The sequence below is a fragment of the Pagrus pagrus genome (assembly GCF_965226575.1).
Source record: "Pagrus pagrus genome assembly, chromosome: 18".
Lineage (NCBI taxonomy): Eukaryota > Metazoa > Chordata > Actinopteri > Spariformes > Sparidae > Pagrus > Pagrus pagrus.
In genome coordinates this window covers 25,907,821-25,925,186 of record NC_140202.1, presented here as the reverse complement: position 1 = coordinate 25,925,186, position 17,366 = coordinate 25,907,821, and the positions used below count along the sequence as shown (strand labels likewise).

General features: G+C 44.2%; 1 protein-coding gene across 6 annotated transcripts in view; it reads right to left on the bottom strand.

Moving 5' to 3' along the window:
- Window positions 1-17,366, bottom strand: part of fgfr3 (fibroblast growth factor receptor 3) — a 73,101-nt gene that overhangs the window by 14,645 nt on the left and 41,090 nt on the right. For 3 of the 6 annotated variants that reach the window (XM_084380837.1, XM_084380839.1, XM_084380841.1), the window contains exons 6-9: window positions 8,015-8,138; window positions 7,646-7,836; window positions 1,744-1,888; window positions 993-1,168 (exon numbers count right to left, since the gene is read on the bottom strand). In XM_084380837.1, the coding sequence (XP_084236963.1) occupies window positions 993-1,168; window positions 1,744-1,888; window positions 7,646-7,836; window positions 8,015-8,138 (636 nt within the window). Of the gene's footprint in view, window positions 1-992; window positions 1,169-1,743; window positions 1,889-3,485; window positions 3,631-7,645; window positions 7,837-8,014; window positions 8,139-17,366 lie in introns of all 6 variants that reach the window. The other 3 variants (XM_084380840.1, XM_084380842.1, XM_084380838.1) reach the window with 2 other exon arrangements.

Here is a 17,366-nt window from a genome sequence, read left to right as displayed (position 1 = left end):
GGTGGTTTTACAGGATGAGGGTGAAACTCCAACTATGCATTGCACAGTTTGCAGGACTCATCTCTTTCCGTCCGTATCCTGTTTGAACTTTACTCTTGGATTTGACTTCGGACTCGACCGAGGCATCGTCTCGAGACAGGATGACGTGAGGAGCTCTGCAGACTGCAGGCGGCGACGATGCAGCTGCTCCACTTTATGTTTCTCTCCAAACAGTTGAGGGGCGAGTGTGCGTTACACCGAGAGTGAAATCTAAAACTAACACTGACAGTCACAGGAGGGCATAAATATCCCCGAGCTGAATCGCCTCCAAGATAAATGTGAACACATGTCACCAGTGTGATGCCTTCCAGCGTCCGCAGAGCGTCATCAAAACAGCAGGACGGAAAGAGATCCGCGACAGATAGACGTACAATAACCGCCTCTATTTATTTATACTCTTAGCGTGCAGGAGTCCTGTTCGTCTTTGAGAGTAACAGTCAGATATTGCAAGAAGTAGAAGTCCTTCTGCAGGTTTCTCATCGTGGCACCGACGCTGACAAAATTACACTATTTTTCCACGTCTCTCCGTAACTACTTCAGGGTGCTTCCTTCACTTATTATTTGACTCCTTCCTTGAGGTCGTTTTTTAAAAGAGTCTGAAATTTCTGCTGGAAAAAAACGGCAAAAAAAAAAAAAATGATGCAATAAATGTGTCAAACAAGTTCCTGATATATCTTGATTTTTTTAAGATAATTTATGATTTGTCCCGTCTCTTTCTGTGTCTGGAATACAGGCTGGAAATTAAAAGGTGTTCCAGGAATACCAGGACTCACAACAACCTGTAATGTCTCTAAACGTCCTGATGAAGCCAACTTTGTGGGAAAAAAGGCCCTCATGGTGCATCACGTTGGACCAAAGTTATTATACAAATGCTACAAGCTAAGCTAAGAAGACAGGGAGAGAGAAGAAGAGGGGAAAGTGTTTATACGAATCTTGTATCTACTTTCTGTTACCTGTCTCTTGAGGGGGAACTTTGACAGCTTTTGCACGGGCGGCGTCGGCAGCGTCTTCTGCGTCGTCATCCTCATGCGGCAAAGCACGACGATGATCACGGCGAGGATGAAGAGCACGCAGCCCGTCACGTAGATGAGGATGTCGGCGTAGTAGTCCTCCTTCTCCGGGCTCACTGCTTTGGGAGGAGGACCGTCAGAAACATGTAAAGTCAGTCACTAAGACTCACCAAAAGTATATTTTCTTAACAATCAAGAAGAAATATAGCTTTGCTCAGTAGCACGTCCCATCCCAGCAGATTCTTGGAAGCAGTTTTCGATGTAATAACATCTATAAATCAAAACAGGAACAGATCAGAACATGGTTTTATCCTGCAGCAGGTAATTGCACCTGTGATCTGCTTCTCCGCAGGGAGGTAATTATTGTGTTCAACGCCTAACACGAGTGTCTTTAAATTGCCTCGTAGCCTTGAGACATTTAAACAGACGATCTGCTCTGATTAAAAAAAGCGTCTTTCAATGGAGGCGGGTCGGCACGTTCTGTTTGTTCAATTAAAGGGGCAATGACACACTTACTGCTCGTGTTAACAAGAAACGATCTGCGATAATGTACGATAATTAGGTTTGAAGATGAGCGTCGAGGATTGTGCTACAGAGCAAAACATGGAAGCGGCAATCATAGTTTATAACATTTGAAGTGGGAGAAAATCAGGACAAGAGTCCAAAGACCCAGAGAGAGAGAAGAGGAATATACCTGGAAGCACCGTCAGCCAGGCAGAGTGGTAAGCATAGCCGATAGAGTTCCCTGCCAGACAAGTGTACTCGCCCGCATCCTCAAAAGACACATTGGTCAAGAAGAGAACCTCTAGCTCCTTATCTGTAGTGTTAATACCAGCCGTCTGTGGAGGATGAGAGGGGGATAAGATGGAAAGAAAGAGAGAGAGAGAAGAGATATCGTGAGCCCAAAGCTTCTTAGAGGAAAACACCAAAAAAAACACCCTGGAGGAGAGGACAGGAGCGAGAGGATCTGAAGGAGTCAGCAGTGCTGTTTTTCTGCTGCTGACAGCACCGCCACCAACACCTGAAATCACCCAAGCAGCAGCTTCACCTTCACCACGCTGCGACTAAAGCTCGGCTGGTTTAATCTAAAAACACATAACAACCCTGAAACTTCTCACACTGCAGAATATATCCTTCTTATCAAGGATTTTTAGCCTCTTACCAAGTCTGAAAACAAGCGATAGAGTCTGAACACTTTCCTTTGAATTGTATCAAAAGCTGGTTAAAATATTCTTAGTGCAATGTCAGATTTTGTTAGATTTTTGAGAATCCAGAATTTTGGGGTTCAGTAAAACACAGAAATTACTTGATAATGTCAATTTTTGCAGTGCAGGGTTGTTTCTCTCGGTTCCTGTCGCAACGGGAGTTTAAATTAAACCAGCGTAAAGTTTACCTGACGCCAAAGCAAAGCAAATCCCTTCACCGCTGCAGGAATGATGGTGCCTCGGTGGAGTATTTCCACCAAAACATCAATGTGGACTCTTAAAACATTCTTATCAGGTGTATATTTGACAGAAAGACACTTGCATCTTTTGATCTTTTTGACGTTTTTCTTTCAGGTGTGCCTCAGGGATCTATTCTCGGTCCCTTGCTTTTTGCAAATAAATTTTAATTCATGATTTGTAAAGATGTTTTACTGTTGTTTTCTGATGACACACAAGATATAATAAGAAGATCTCCACATTTCTGACCGTCTCAGCTGAGAAAACCTACTTTGCAGTACCATTAAGATTCATAGTTACCTATAAATAACCTTGAAATCACTCATAAAAGTGAATTACCGCAGTTGTGGCTTTTCCCCCCTTTGACTAATGATTGGTGTGATGACCTGTGGAGGAGTCCGTTTCAAACCCACTGTCTGATGTGGCTTGGCAGGGGGGTTGGGGGTGTGGGATTCTCGTTCCCGAGGCCTCGGTAATGAACAGTGACATCCAGACCGAGTCATGAATCAGAGTCCTGCTGCATGCTTTCATATAAAAGCACATTAATACAGCTGGAGAGTGCACTCCGAGGGAAATCAATACCGGTGTGTGTGTGTGTGTGTGTGAGGCATGGTTTGGTCGGCGGGGGGCTTTACATGGGCTTTCATATATATGTATGTGTGTTTACGTGTTTGTGTGTAAAGGGGGTTTGTGGGGAAGCGAGGGCGAGGCGTTTGAAGTCACTGCAGTAATTAAAGGTGTGTTATTGTGTTTGTTATTGATCGGTGTAGGAAGACAAAAAAAGCACCGGGCGTTAAAATGGATGATTGCAAGTCGCTAACAGAATGTGAGCTTTCCCAGCAGACAAATGTGTTTGTGTTTGTGTGTGTGTTTTTTATGTGTTTGTCCTATTAGGAAGCCAGAGTGAACCAATCACCAAGAGGAGCCCCGCAGAAAGGAGGAGACAGCAGAGGAATCGGAGGTGGTGAATGGCGGTCCGTCGCTCAGGATTTACCTGGATCGTGCACCTTAAGCCAGAAAGCGTTTTCCGACTTGCCTACAAAGTTCGAGGCGCGACACCAATACTTCCCGGCATCTTTGTCTGTCACGTTGGACACTTTCAACTTACTGTGGGCCTCAGTGTGGTTACTGACAACACTCTGTGAAGGGAGAGTTGAGAGGCACAGTGAGGCCTGAACACATATACAGAACATACACACAGACTCAAATTTATTACAAGCAGGTGAGATACTTTCTTATTTTTATACTTTTATTAGTTTTTATGGCGTTTTGTTGTGGTGACACTTTGAAGTCGAAGCAAATTGAAGTTGAAACATTTCAGACTAGCGCTTTCTTTTGCTTTAGTCAAGCATTTCATCCAACCTGAATAAGGGCATGTCCACGGTTCGGTTCATTGGGTGTTTCCTTTGTTTTGTTTTTTGAAATTTTCGGGGGGGAAACAGGGATAAAATGTTTGTGTTTCAACAAATCAACTACTCTTCTATTTGGTCTGCCATTTGGCTGGAAAAAAATGGCAGACCGAAAGGTTAAGAGGGAGATTGATAGAAACCGAGGTAAATCAGGAGTGAACGGGCTTTCACTCAATGGAGAGTGGGCGCTTGAGTGAAAGCCAAAATCAAATTGGGGTTCTTACGGTTGTTTTTTTGCTTTGGATGGTAGCTTAACTGCTAGCTGTATGGTTTGACGTACTGTAGACGTTCAAGTACTGCTAATTTACATGGAAACCTTCACACACACACACACACACACACACACACTGCACATACGTAGTGAAGCAGGCTGTCTGTTTTGTGAGATTAAAAGCATTACGACGTCAAACCTGTAAAAACCACAATCACACACATACACTGCGTAGTGACACAAGCTGTTTATTAGTAGATTAAAGGCATTACTGTATGTCAATCTCCTCAAAGTGTGTGTGCTGCATACATAAACACGCTAACACACCCTCACACACACACACACACACACAAACACACACATTGCTTGTGACGGGCTCCCCCAGCAGAGAAAACTGCTGATGAATAATTAAACGGGCAAAGCACATAAAGAAGAAAACGTATCGTGTTTTATGGTTGCTTAATGAACATCCAGGGCTCGGCTCCAGACGCCTCCCTCCCTCCCTACATCCCTCCCCCCACGCCGGGGTGAGTCGCTCATCGTTAACTCTTTTTCCAGGCATCAAAAGAGCGATTCAGGCATTTCTCAAAAAAAAAAAAAAATGTTGCATGACCCCCTCCTCCCACCACCGCAGCTGTATTTAAGTCCTACAGTATATACGCCACACATGAGATGTCGCAGAGTCTGAATGAACTGTGGTGGGCCGGAGAGACACACACACACACACACACACACACACACACGAACACACACATCTCGGTAAATACTGTTTCAATTATGTGGTAGTCGAAAATAGAGCGTGGAGCCGCGGTCTGGGCTGACAGGCTTCTCTCCCGCCTCCCTCTTTCTTTCTGTTGGCCTCTGTCTTTCTCCTCCTCTCTCCCCTCCCTCCTCCACGTCTCTCCCTCCTTCATCTCTCTATCTTCCTCCCTCTTCCACCTCCTTCTCATACGTTACTTAAATGTGTGAAGTTTGACATAAACTCTCACGTTTGAGTCACGTTCTCTCACGTCAAAATAAACAAAGATATCGAATGAACGTCTTTAATACGTCTGTATTAATTTGTCTTTAATTATCACTTGGTGTGCACAAAGAAAAAAAACTTAATGGCTGTTTCAGGCAGTTAATTCAATCATGAATTACTCTGAATGAGCCAATTTTAAAGGAATAGTTCCACATTTTATTAGTGAGCTGATATTTTGTTACCTTTAGACACAACCAGGCTAGCTGTTTCCTCCTGTTTCCCTTTTATGCTAACACCATAGGTGTCATTTAAACTGGGGACACTGGGGACACGTCCCACCACTTTTTCATGTAGGTCAACCAACCTATTTAACATAATCTCCCGTTTTGTCCTGCAAAAAAAAGACCTGATGAAGGTCTGCGTACCGAATTGTTATTAAATTAAATGTGCTGCAGTTTTTTGTTCTGATTTTTGTCGACCCTAGCACCTGTCGACCTACAGGTGTGCAAAGGTTTTGCCATAATTTTATAAAATCATAATTATTAGTAAAAGATTTAACTAGGAGATTAGATTAAATGAATTTTGATGCACCATTATTATTTTTTTCCTGCTTTAATCTTCAATATTTCCTGCCTCAGATCATTTTGGAAATTATGTCAGCACCACTTCTCGACAATAATACCAAGTTTTAGACAAATATAAAAAGTATATTTGACTCATCTTTCTTTCAGTTTCCCCTTCATTCTAACTTTCATGCCAGCAAAGTATAAAAATATTATTTTTCTGATCTAATGATGATAATAAAACTTCAGGATTACAGGATCCACTGGTGAGAGGCCGGGCTGATGAGCGTCCCTCACGAAGGATATTAATTAAGACTTCAGCTGCAAAATAATCCATCATTGATGCAGCGAGCTGCAGAGGTGAGAGCCTGAGGACGCTCTCCTGCCTTCAGATCATTATTTTTAAACTTACTGCTCGACCTAAGAGGAAGAGATGAATCCTGAAGTGTTACACATTTTTCCTGTCTCCTTCTCTTCCTCGTAATTTCTGTCTCTCTTCTCCTGTTTCAGTTTCACCACTTTTCTTTCTTGCCTTCCCCTCCCACTCATTCTCCGAGTCTCTCGCCCTCCATCTTTACCCACCGCTCTGTCACACATTCTCTCTCTCCCTGCTGACTTTGCCCTTCCTTGTGTTCCTCCACTCATTTTTTCCATGGCTTTTTTGGGTGCCTCTTCCCTCTTTTCCTCTCTCCTCCTCCTCCTCAAACCACGCGACGCAGCACATCTGACGGCAGCGGCGGTTAACAGAGCCCGTCTCTCTCCCTGCGTTGCCGCCACCACGGCAGTTAACTTAGTCCAAACCAGATGTTTGTTTTATTCCCTCGCTCTCTCTAGAGGCAGAAAAAAAGAAGAGGGAGAGGCCAAATAAGAAAGCAAAAAGGCCTTCTTGGGTTTTTGCGATGGGAGTCTTCCTTTCTTTACTCCAAATAAAAAAAAAAAACACGCCTCACAGCGGGATCAGGGTGTTGTCCTCGTCGGTGAGGAATGCTTTCTACTCTATTCTTTGACACCAGCACTGTCTGGGGAGGAGACGACACCTCCAGCAAACAGTCTTAAGACTATCTGACACTGTTTATTTAACATTTATCTCTCTACCTGGAGATACGAGTCGGGTACATCAGCGACAAGATGCATCATCGATGTAGGTTTTTATCAAAGTTGGACCTCAAGTGTAGCAAATAAAAGTCTAAAATCTGACCTTGAAGGAGGATTTGTACTTTTGTTGTGTTATTTAGTTTCTGTTTTGTCTTTCTCTTATCTCGCAGAGTCAGAATGAAGAACAAGATGTTCCATGTTGACTGTTATTTATCTGAAAATCCAAAGAGTAAAAGTTCATGGGAAAAAAAACGTCCACATCAGATGTATGGACATACCATAACTGATGGGATCAGCTTGTGTTTTCTCCTTCATGTAGAGATTTTTGATGGAGAACACAGCGTGCAACGAGAACGAGAGTGAGAAGAAGCTCAGTAATCTTCTTGTTTTTCAGTGACGCTCCACAAATATTGATTTCATCCAGCGAGGAATCTCTTCGACTGCGACTGTCGATCCGTCACATAACGACCCCACCAATGTAATCATAGTGGAATCTCGTCATTTAAGCTCGAACAATCGTGCTGATGGTCAGCGGTAAAAGTTCAGGATGACTGAGATGCGTGGAAGCAGACATACGTGGGTTTTTATACATTTGGCCCCAGGTGTCACATATTAGAGCAGAAACCTACAATGTGATCCACTGTTTGGTTAATGAGAGCACATTTCTATATGCTGCAGACTGAAAAAGTGCAGGTGAAGCTTTTCTTCTCCGTAATGAAGGTGTAGCGTTCGAGGAAGGGGCTCGTCAATTATACGCTGCAGTGAAAAGAGCCCGTGGGCCGTGCAGACCCACCTACTGTAGAAACTCATTAAGCAAGACATTTAGGAGAGATTCATTATGAGTGAAATTATCATACGCTGAATCGACTCCAGGCAGGCGAGACTCATTAGAGCGTCGGGCTGCAGACCCACCTTCAGGATGTTGACGTAGGGAACGCCGTCGGGACCGTAGCGGCTGCCGTTGACCTCGATGTGCTTCAGCCACTGGATGTGCGGCTGGGCGTCGCTGTAGACCTTACAGTGGAACTCCACGTCGCTGCCGAGCACCACCGTCTGATTGGCTGGCAGGCCCGCCTGGAGGATGGGCCTGTGAGGGGAGCGCTCTGCGAGGGGAAAGTCATTAGAGGAGTCATGCACGGAGAAAGGATGCGCTGCAGGAGATGCAGATGTAGGTACACTTAAACATCTCTCGTGGGTTTTTAAACCACTTGTGCATGATAATTTATTCGTTGTTTACACAGAAGCAGTGTGAGTGAGAGTAAATGTTTCCGGCTTGTTTACCTAGCACATCCAGCTGGTAGGTGTGGGTGATGGCGCCGTACTTGTTCTGCACCACGCAGGTGTAGTTCCCCCGGTCGGATGGCACGGCGCTCTCCATCACCAGACTCCACTGCTGGTGTCTCAGCTGAAGGGAGGAGAAGGAGAGAGCAGAGCAGAGTCAAGATTCTGCTTTTAAGAAATCTCAGAGGGAGTTTGGTGTCACATTTCTACTCATGATAACAAACAGAATCAGGTCCAGTTGATGAGTACGTATCAGGACTTTATACATCATCCTGTACAGGACATTTTGGAAGCAAAACACGACACAAATCCTCAAACGGGCGCTCTGTCCGGAGCGAACCATCCTCCCCCAGCGTCAGATCTCTTCCCTCACTCCCTCCTTTGATATCCTTTGGTACAAAACATCACAGAGCGGCCATGCGGGTCGGTAAACAGCGGTGTGCTGTGTGCGGCGCGTGTTTACTGAGGTGAAAACCCCTTTGAACCAACATTTCAAATGGTAATACAGCTTTGACCACCTTTCATTTAATTGCACACTCGTTTGATGCGGAACAGAAGTGATTAGCAGAAAATCTGGATTCGGTGTCCGGTGCAGGCTTTGGCTTATGTTTAATAGAAATGTTTGGATGCAGAAGAAATGTGACAGGACATGCTTAATGATTCTCAAGATGCATGACCGCTTAATAAATGAAACAATGTTAAACAAAGCCCAGAAGGTTTGAGCAATCGGTTCATACGGGAGATCTCTCTTAAACGAATCCTGCAGCAGTGTGAGAAGACAGACATTTTTTTTTGCACCTCCTGAAATTGGTTCCACTGTGCCAGTCAAGAGCAATCCATCCCCGGAGAGTCGAAGGCTAAATTTTGCGTAGTAATTCAAACCAGGTGCGTGTGATGATGGCAGCGGCAGACAGATACTAACTCGACAGATTTCGGGAGCTGCTCAGCGGCACAGCGAGGCAAGAACAGAGAACCTGCTACGCATCGACGGGCAGAGTCTCCACGGGCCAACGGGGATGACCTCCGCAGCTTAAGTGGAAACATGCGCCGCTGTGCGACAAGCGTGGAGCGAAACACCTCCGAGAGAGGGGTCACAATTTGCTAAAGACGGGAGTGAGCGATGTCAACAAAGAGGCTTTTCAGGGTGGAACACTTCACATCACCTGCGTAGGAAAATGTGCCGACCCGGAGAGGGGCTTCGTGTTTTCACAAACGTTTCACCCCACGCGTTTAGGTGAGCGGCCAGCCATTCACAGAACGTATATATTTGGAGATACCCTCCTCCTCCTCCTCCTCCTCCTCCTCTGTCTTACAGTACACACTCCTCAACTCACTCTCTCTCTTGGAGGCGCACGCGGAAAATAATGTAACAGTGTAAATATTATGCCTGTGTGTGCTTTTTGCAGTTGCATGGTAACATAGACCAGGCTCGACGCTGGCAAATGGTTTTTCAGGGCTGGCTGGCTCCACCCCGTCTACCCCCCCTCTCAGAGCCGAGGAGTCAAACTGGAGTCAATGGCTGCTCTCATGAGCAGATGAGTGACGCCTTCTGCTGCGGTCGCCGAGGCCCAGAGAGGAGGAGGGGAGACGGGGGAGAAAAAAAAAAAAGTCAGCGACGCATGAGGAGGGAAGCTAAAAGGTGGTAAAATACGAGCTGGAGTCGACGCTCAGAAGAGGCCAAGACCACCAACAGAAACAGAGCGAGGCTGTGATCGGAGTTATGGTCTTCATTTCAAGAGAAGATCTGATTTCATCTCAGAAGTAGCTTTTAAGTACTAGTGTGTACTTTTATACTACAGGGTTCATACTCCTTCTTAAACATCAAGGACCTTTCCAGGCCCAATCCCCAGACCCAGCACAGTTTGAGACATGGATCAAGGTTAATTACTTTTACAATGCTGATTCTGTTGTTGCAAAAAACCTAAAGTTACAGAAATAATCACGATGTTTGAGGATTCACAAAGTAAGTTAAAGTGTGAATGGTTTCTAAGGACACGGAGAAGCACGGTGCATGGATCGTACCGAGTGATCGCACCATCAGAAGATCAACACGTCGGGCTCGGTTACCCACTCCAACATCAGGTTCTGTCCATGCCAGCTCGGGTGCACACTATCATCATCAAACCAAATATGAAGACATTGGAAGATACGGTCTCCGCTGTACGATGTCAAGCCTTTTCAATGACCCGTGTCTATTTACGTCCATTGTCACAAACTTTTAAGGCCATGATTTTATCCCCTCAACCTTTCAAGGATTCAAAGACCCGTGGGAACCCTCGTCCTCTGTACTTTTGACCCCACTACATTTACCTGACAGCTTTACTTACTGTACAGATTCTGATTTTACATTCAACTTCAAACAATTATGATCTCAGCTTAGTTTCAGCTCAATAAAACACAAATCCTTTAACTTCATCTGACGGCATGTTTTGTTTCAACACATTTGATTATTTCACAAATCACAAATTGTTTTGGAAGTTTCAAGAGAGCAAACCTTCAAAATAAAGGCTTAGGTCTTGATGCTTTGAGCCTAATACTTGCTGACTTTTATTTATTTTAAGTAACTTTTAAGTTTTGACTTACAAATTAAAACTCGAAACACTTTAATTCTAATTCTGCTGCTGTTACACTATGTTACAACATTATCGACTAACCAATATCCCATAAATAAAGTCACAGTCTTGCTTTACTGCCACCTCAGCTGCAGCTCCTTAAAGTGTGGATATCTTTACGAGAGCAGCAACACTCAGACTGAACCTCCCAAAGTTAATAATTGTGTGGTAATTAACAACTCTGAGTGACATTTACACTTTAATTCTCCCCTTTCTTTCCCCTTGGCTATTTAATTACTCCCTCCCATACATGCCACTTGCTTTTATTACCATGTTACACTGGCTAACCCCCGTTGAACCTGCAGCATTAGTCTCCAAACGTGATAATCCCATCCATTCCAATCACGCCAGATTCCAAACAGAATTAAATTATTAAGGAGCTTACGCTCGAGTCATACGAGGCTTTAAAGGTTTTAGGGCTCTTGGCTGTGGACCTACAGAAGGGCACAAGCCATGGGAATGGACGGGGAGCTTACACACTGCAAAAAGTGAGACTACTGAAATCGTACACAGTCTTTGCATTGAGGCGAAAGAAAGGAGGTTGAATTGCGTAAAAATATCTTGAAACGAATAAAGTTATCTGCCTTATTTGCAGATATTTGCTCTTCTTTCAGACCCCGCCATGAGAAAACAGTGAAGTCGCCTCAAACTTCTTCACTTATTTGAATCAAAAACAAGAGTTCACGCTCCGCCTAAATGCCTCATAAAGATACAGACATTTTTTGCAGCGGAGCAGTTGTCTGAGAAAACACAGGAAGCTCTGCTCCCTTTATAGTCCAAAACCCTCCGTCCTCACCTCGCAAAATAGCCCTGTCAGAACCAGCGGGGCCAGTTACCAGAATTTATGACTGTGTCAGAGCGGACCAGTGGCCCGGATCTGTGCTACCGTCTAATTTGACCCACAGAGAAAGCGGAAACAGATAGAAGCGGCCCTCAGGGCTCGCTATTAAAAGCTGGGCGAAGTTTGTGGGTCTGTTGACTGAGTTTGGCTCTACACGTCGCTGCATCAACATCGAAGGAGAGGACTGTAAAATTGAAAGTACGAGGGTTCAAAGTCGAGAAGAAATGGGTTAGAAAACCATAAATAGGATAATCCGTCTTTTGATATCAGTGGTGTGTTTGGGTAAAGCGACAGGGGAGAAAAGGCGAACGACCGTGGCGGGTCTAAAATTAAAAGGAGTCCAAAAATAATCTTGCAAAGTGTAGGAATTCCTACGCGGCCTACAGAGACTCACAATCCAGGCTGTGTTAAAAATCTGGATCGGAAAAACACGGATTTAAAGTGCTTAAGGTCTTAAAAGTAACAGTGTGGAGGCAGTTTAAGAGCGCGGCCTTTGGAAACCTGTCAAAACAGGGATTGAAAAATCAGTTAAGCGCCGAGCGACCTGGACGGAATGAAACACAATAATTACTTTGTCAACTTTTGTCTCGCTTGTGCCGCCGCAGTTTAGCATGAACACAATAAAATCCCTCTCCGCCATATGTGGCACCATACAACAGCATTGGCTTTGGCTGTCGGAGGCTCAGGCCGGCTCAATAGGCTGCCGACACGCCCATCTCTCCCCACCTCCATGTGATGGCTCAATAGAGGGGTGACCTTTGACCTTCGGGCCCTGCTCCCTCCATAATGGGAGCCGGCTCTGAGCGCCACAGTTGTCTGGGAAGGCTCGACAATGCTCCGGCACGTCGCCCTGCTGGAATTTTTACTTTCCATTTTACAAATGAGCCACACATCCTATTTACCGTTTCATTTGGTTTCAACAAACGTAGCGTTTAGTTCTCCGTGTCGCGTCTCAATAGACTTACAAAGTGCTTGTAAGGTAGAAGTGAATGTCTGAGCAGCCTCCAGAGCGGATATACTGAGGAGATGTTCAGCTATTTTAGGTCTGCACGGCTTTGATTTGTCTGATTTGAGCTTTTGATCGCACTGCTAATATCAAGACTCTTGGACTGAAGTTGTTGATGGATCATTTATTTTGTGGAGACTCTGCTGTAAATCAGAGTTAAGTGTTACTCTCTACACTTCAGCTTCGTGTTACCCTGAAAACCAAAAATAGTCAGCATGTGCTCCCAGAAACACGCTCCTGCCATGAGAGGCATGTGAGAAATGAAGCAGCGTATGTAATTATGTGTATTTTCATATATGTACCCGCCTGCATGTGTATATTTATGTTCCTTTATGTATATACATATTAGCTTTTATCACTTTCTTTTGATCATTTTCTCTTAAAAATAAAATAACATACAAATGAAGTACTAATATCTGATATTAGGGGTGTCACAAATCCCTTAATTTACATTCAATGTGACTTACGTGTTTGAGGTCACGATTCGATTTGAAATTTGAATTTTTTTATATTTATTTCAGCACTGACACCATCGCTTTTAGTCTATTACATCTGGATTTATAAAGACAAACAGATTGTTGGTTTTGTGGCCTGACAACTGACATTTACATGTTCAAATTATTTAAAAAGATTGGTTGTTATTTTCACAAAAGCAGCTCGACTTTATCCCATTTTGACTTGCTCTTCTGTATAGTTTCAGTAACTCTGTAATGGTGTGCTCTCTTGGCCAAATCTCCCTCGATCTCCTTCCTTCCTGGTTAAATAAAAAAATCCTGGTAAGGTGAGTTTAACATTCATCTATAATCGAGAAATAAAACCTCACCTCAACAATTCAACAATAAGCAAAAAAAAAGATAGAAATTGAGTGAGTTACAAAGTTCAGTTTCTCAAATCTGTCCCGAGTGAACCCTCTTCCCAAACAAATCAATAAAGGATCTCTGGAAAAGAAAATAAACCCAACAGTATCGTCAATACTGCCTTTGAAATACAGTTACACCTCTATCTGTGTATGTATTTCATCTAGTCTTTGAATCTCTTCACAATAAAAGCAGCGTTCCTTCCAGAATGACATCAAACCACCACAACTTTATTAAGAAAAGGTTGATAAATGTAATTAATCCTTGATTATACTGACAGTTTAGTGTCCATCTAATCCAGCGTCATCAAACGTTTCTCACTACACAAACTCGGCTGATGTCCAGTATGTTGGGAACATGAGAGCCGATGTGCCTGACAGCTGTCGTCACACCCACGTGAACATGATGAGACTATATATGTCTTCATATTTAACATTAATAAATGTAATCTCAGGCTTGTGTAGAAGATGAGACTACTTGTTAAAATGGCTGTCTTTAAAGGAACAAAGGAGAACACGGTGCATCCTCCAGGAAAAGCCACTTTCAGCCGCTCCTGAGTGAAGACAGGAGGTATTTTCGTAGGCGGGTAATGGACCTTAATGGTCCGTTCAGTCGGTAACTTCTCTGTCACACGCTGCAGATCTGAAGGCACTCAGACTAAATGACAAACTCACTGGTAGGTACCGCTGAGTGGAGACTACTCCATTGTGCTCATCAGCACGGATCGGTTAGCAGTCAGTCACAGCCTCGGGAGGCGTGCGACAAAATCATCCCATCACCCGTCCAAACCTTAAAAATCAGACGCGGGCTCGATTCATTCAGCGTGAATTAACCACGGCTGTCAAATCAAAAATGATGGTGTCATTTCAATACGGAGGCAGGAGGAAGACGGCTTCACCTTGGAGGGAATAGAGACTTTAGGAGGCCATTGTCAGGCTGTCAGGACTCAGGCTGCCCCCCCCCACACAGCACACCACCCGTCTACCCCTGACCCTGCTGGATGAACTCATCACAGGCAGATGTGAGGTGGGGTGATGAGGTCTGTGACACGGTGAGACTCAATGCACTGCAAAAAATGCCTCCCCTGACAGCAGAGCGTTTCTTTGTGTCTATTAGGTGTCCGTCCAAACAAAGACGATTCAATCTTCAACCGGTTTATAAAAAGTTTTTCTTAACAGACTAAAATAATGAAAATACTCCTTTTCAAGCTGTTTTTTGTCAGTGTGGAACAACTGGACACGGTCAATGGTGGCCAGAAGGTGTTTTCCCCCACTGACTGATCGATATGATCAATATTGATGACTGAATCTTTACTAATGAAGGTTAAAGTGAGTACAAGTGACCAGAACGCATGGATTTCTGGCTTCTTTTCGGTTTTGCTTGACACTAAACGTCATCTACTGAACAACACATAGGTTAACTTTCTGTATTTTCCCATGTTTTTGTCTTTAAGAGACTAATGTAGACTAAAAAGGGCCCAGACTGAAAAGACAGATACAAGAGAAACGGTGTGTTTCTCGTAGAGTTTGACTGACAGGCGATCGCTGGGAAATGCAAACAGAAATGAACAAGTGGCAGGAGGGAAAATGAGCATCTGAAGGATAACCATGTTAAAAATTAGGTGACAATATAAAGGAATCAGACACATCACTCAACCTAATTGCAGATAATGTGACTTGATCTGCAGTGCAAATATCTTCCAGAGCATTGTGGACGCTTTAACTGTCAAACTGTGAGTGATCTTTTGCAGTGTGCACGCTGGTGGTGGCATCACCAGAGGCTTTGAATTTAGGACGGGGTGAAGCTGTTACCTCTGACCCCTCTGAAGCCGGGCCATGTCACAGGCTTGTCTGTCACCCAGCACCCTGATTATATTGAGGGCTGACCTCTCTGCTCGCCTTCCCTCAAGGCCAACAGCGGCCACATGGTGATCGGCTAACTGGATTTTAAAACAGGACGGAGGGAGGGACGTGTGATAAAGACACACGAGAGTGAACGACTCGATAACTGCCACCTTGATTTCTACAGCTCCGTCAGACTAAACAACTCAAATTTAAAGACACTGGAGTTGTGTTTAACTACCTTTTCTCTTTTATGTGATTAAACCAGCTGTAGAGCTGCGCTTGTTCCAGATAAAGAGATAATATCAGTCAAATTATGCACTGAAATCCTAATACGGACAGAAGTTACACGCAATTTGGCTGGCGGGAATTCACAGAGCTCGACTTGAGGGAGGGAGGATGGTTAGAGGAACGAGAGAAATGTCTTAATGAGGCCTCAATCACCTCTTAACGTCTCTATTAGAGCCTAATCACCGAGAAATACATAAAGTCTTCATGTTGTCTAAAGCCAAGTTAAATGGACGTGTATTAAAAGGGTCAGCCCTGCATGGCAACATGAGGTACGTCGTAAAAAATGTGACTTTTTTGTGATTTAGGTGATTCACTTTGACCCTCGCTCGATTAAAAACCAAAATAAAGACCGCTGAAGTTGTAGAAGTCACTGAAATATAAAAATATAACATGCAGGTTGGACACTTATCCTAAAGACTTTTACAGCACCCTGAGTGCCTGTACTTGGGTGGCCACGGTGTGAACTACACCCACAGCATAAAGGTTGGTGCCAAGCTCGACCCGTCTGAGCTACACGGAGCGGGAAATGTCCAGGAATTAGTCTTGGTGGCTTGTTGACAACTTAAAGTGTCACAGCTCACACTTACACAATGCAGTACAAGGCCGAGTGGACCTCACATACACTGTAAAAGCTTACTATGGATAGTCAGCTATACATCTCTGTAATTATACATTTAACGTCCCACAGGAGCGTGTGTTAGAGAAGTGGAGTGCACAAAATGGCTGCAGAGGGAGATAAACTAAGCGGTAAGCACCGCAGGTCCAGTCTACCGTGAGACATTACACTGATTGGACTGACATTAAGATCTTGAGTCGCCGTAAAAACATGTCTATTGTGCTCTTTAACTCGCCGTCGGTGAGTCGTTTTACAGAAATAAAGGACACGAGGGGATTCAGGGGAGAACTCAGAGATCCGGTGAACTGACGGATTAAATATAAAGTGCTCCAACCGGTCAGTTTGGGATTAAAACTGCTTAAAAAAACGCTCGCCACAAACTTTATCATGCACGCCGAAGACGCTGAGAGTTGCTGTCGGGGAGCCTGAGGCCTGGTGACAGGTGTGTGTGTGTGTGTGAGAGTGGGGACAGAGGGAGGGAGACAACTGCTGTTGGTCTGCTGGGAGCAGATGTTGGAGATCTTTGTAAACTGTTAATAGCTGCAGGATCTCATTACATTTAACTCTTTAAATGCCAGAGCCTCCACTGGGGAGAGAGCGTCTCTCACTGCCTCTACGGCAGCCCGACACATGTTTACGCTGCTCCGGTCAGAAGATGCCACGGAAAACAAAACAACTGCCTCCTTTTCTGCTAATTGTCTTCATTACAGATCGCAATTTCTGCTATATTTATCCAGCATGACGAGATTATGTAGCCTGATGTTTGACAGAAGAAATAACGTTTAATTCATGAGCGATACAGCTGTTAAATACACTTTGTTAGCAAACTTAAGGTTTGAAAACGTCAGTTTTGAAGCAACAAAGCGCCTCGTCAACTGTCCACTATCACAAAGCCTGAATGTCACCCAGGTTTTGCAGTGAAACTGAACTTTCTGAAGACAGGCTGAGGACAGAAAGGGGTGGAGAGGAGGAGGAATTTACATCTCGGGGGCAAAAATCTTCATATTTAGACGTCATGAAGTTTTGAGTTTATTTTGAACCAAAACACACGTTTCGACTGTTTGAATTCCGATGTCCTTAACACACCGACTTTGTCTTTTAATCCTACAGCTCCGGGGCCGTTAAAGGAAACACAAAAGTAAACCAAAGCCCTGTTACTTTAAGCAGTGCCATTCCACATGAGCGCTCAGTGTTTAGAGTGAATCCGATGACAAAACTGAGCACAACAGCTGTTTGCTGCACCGCATTACTGTCAACGCTGAGCTATCACGCGAGCACGTACTGTATC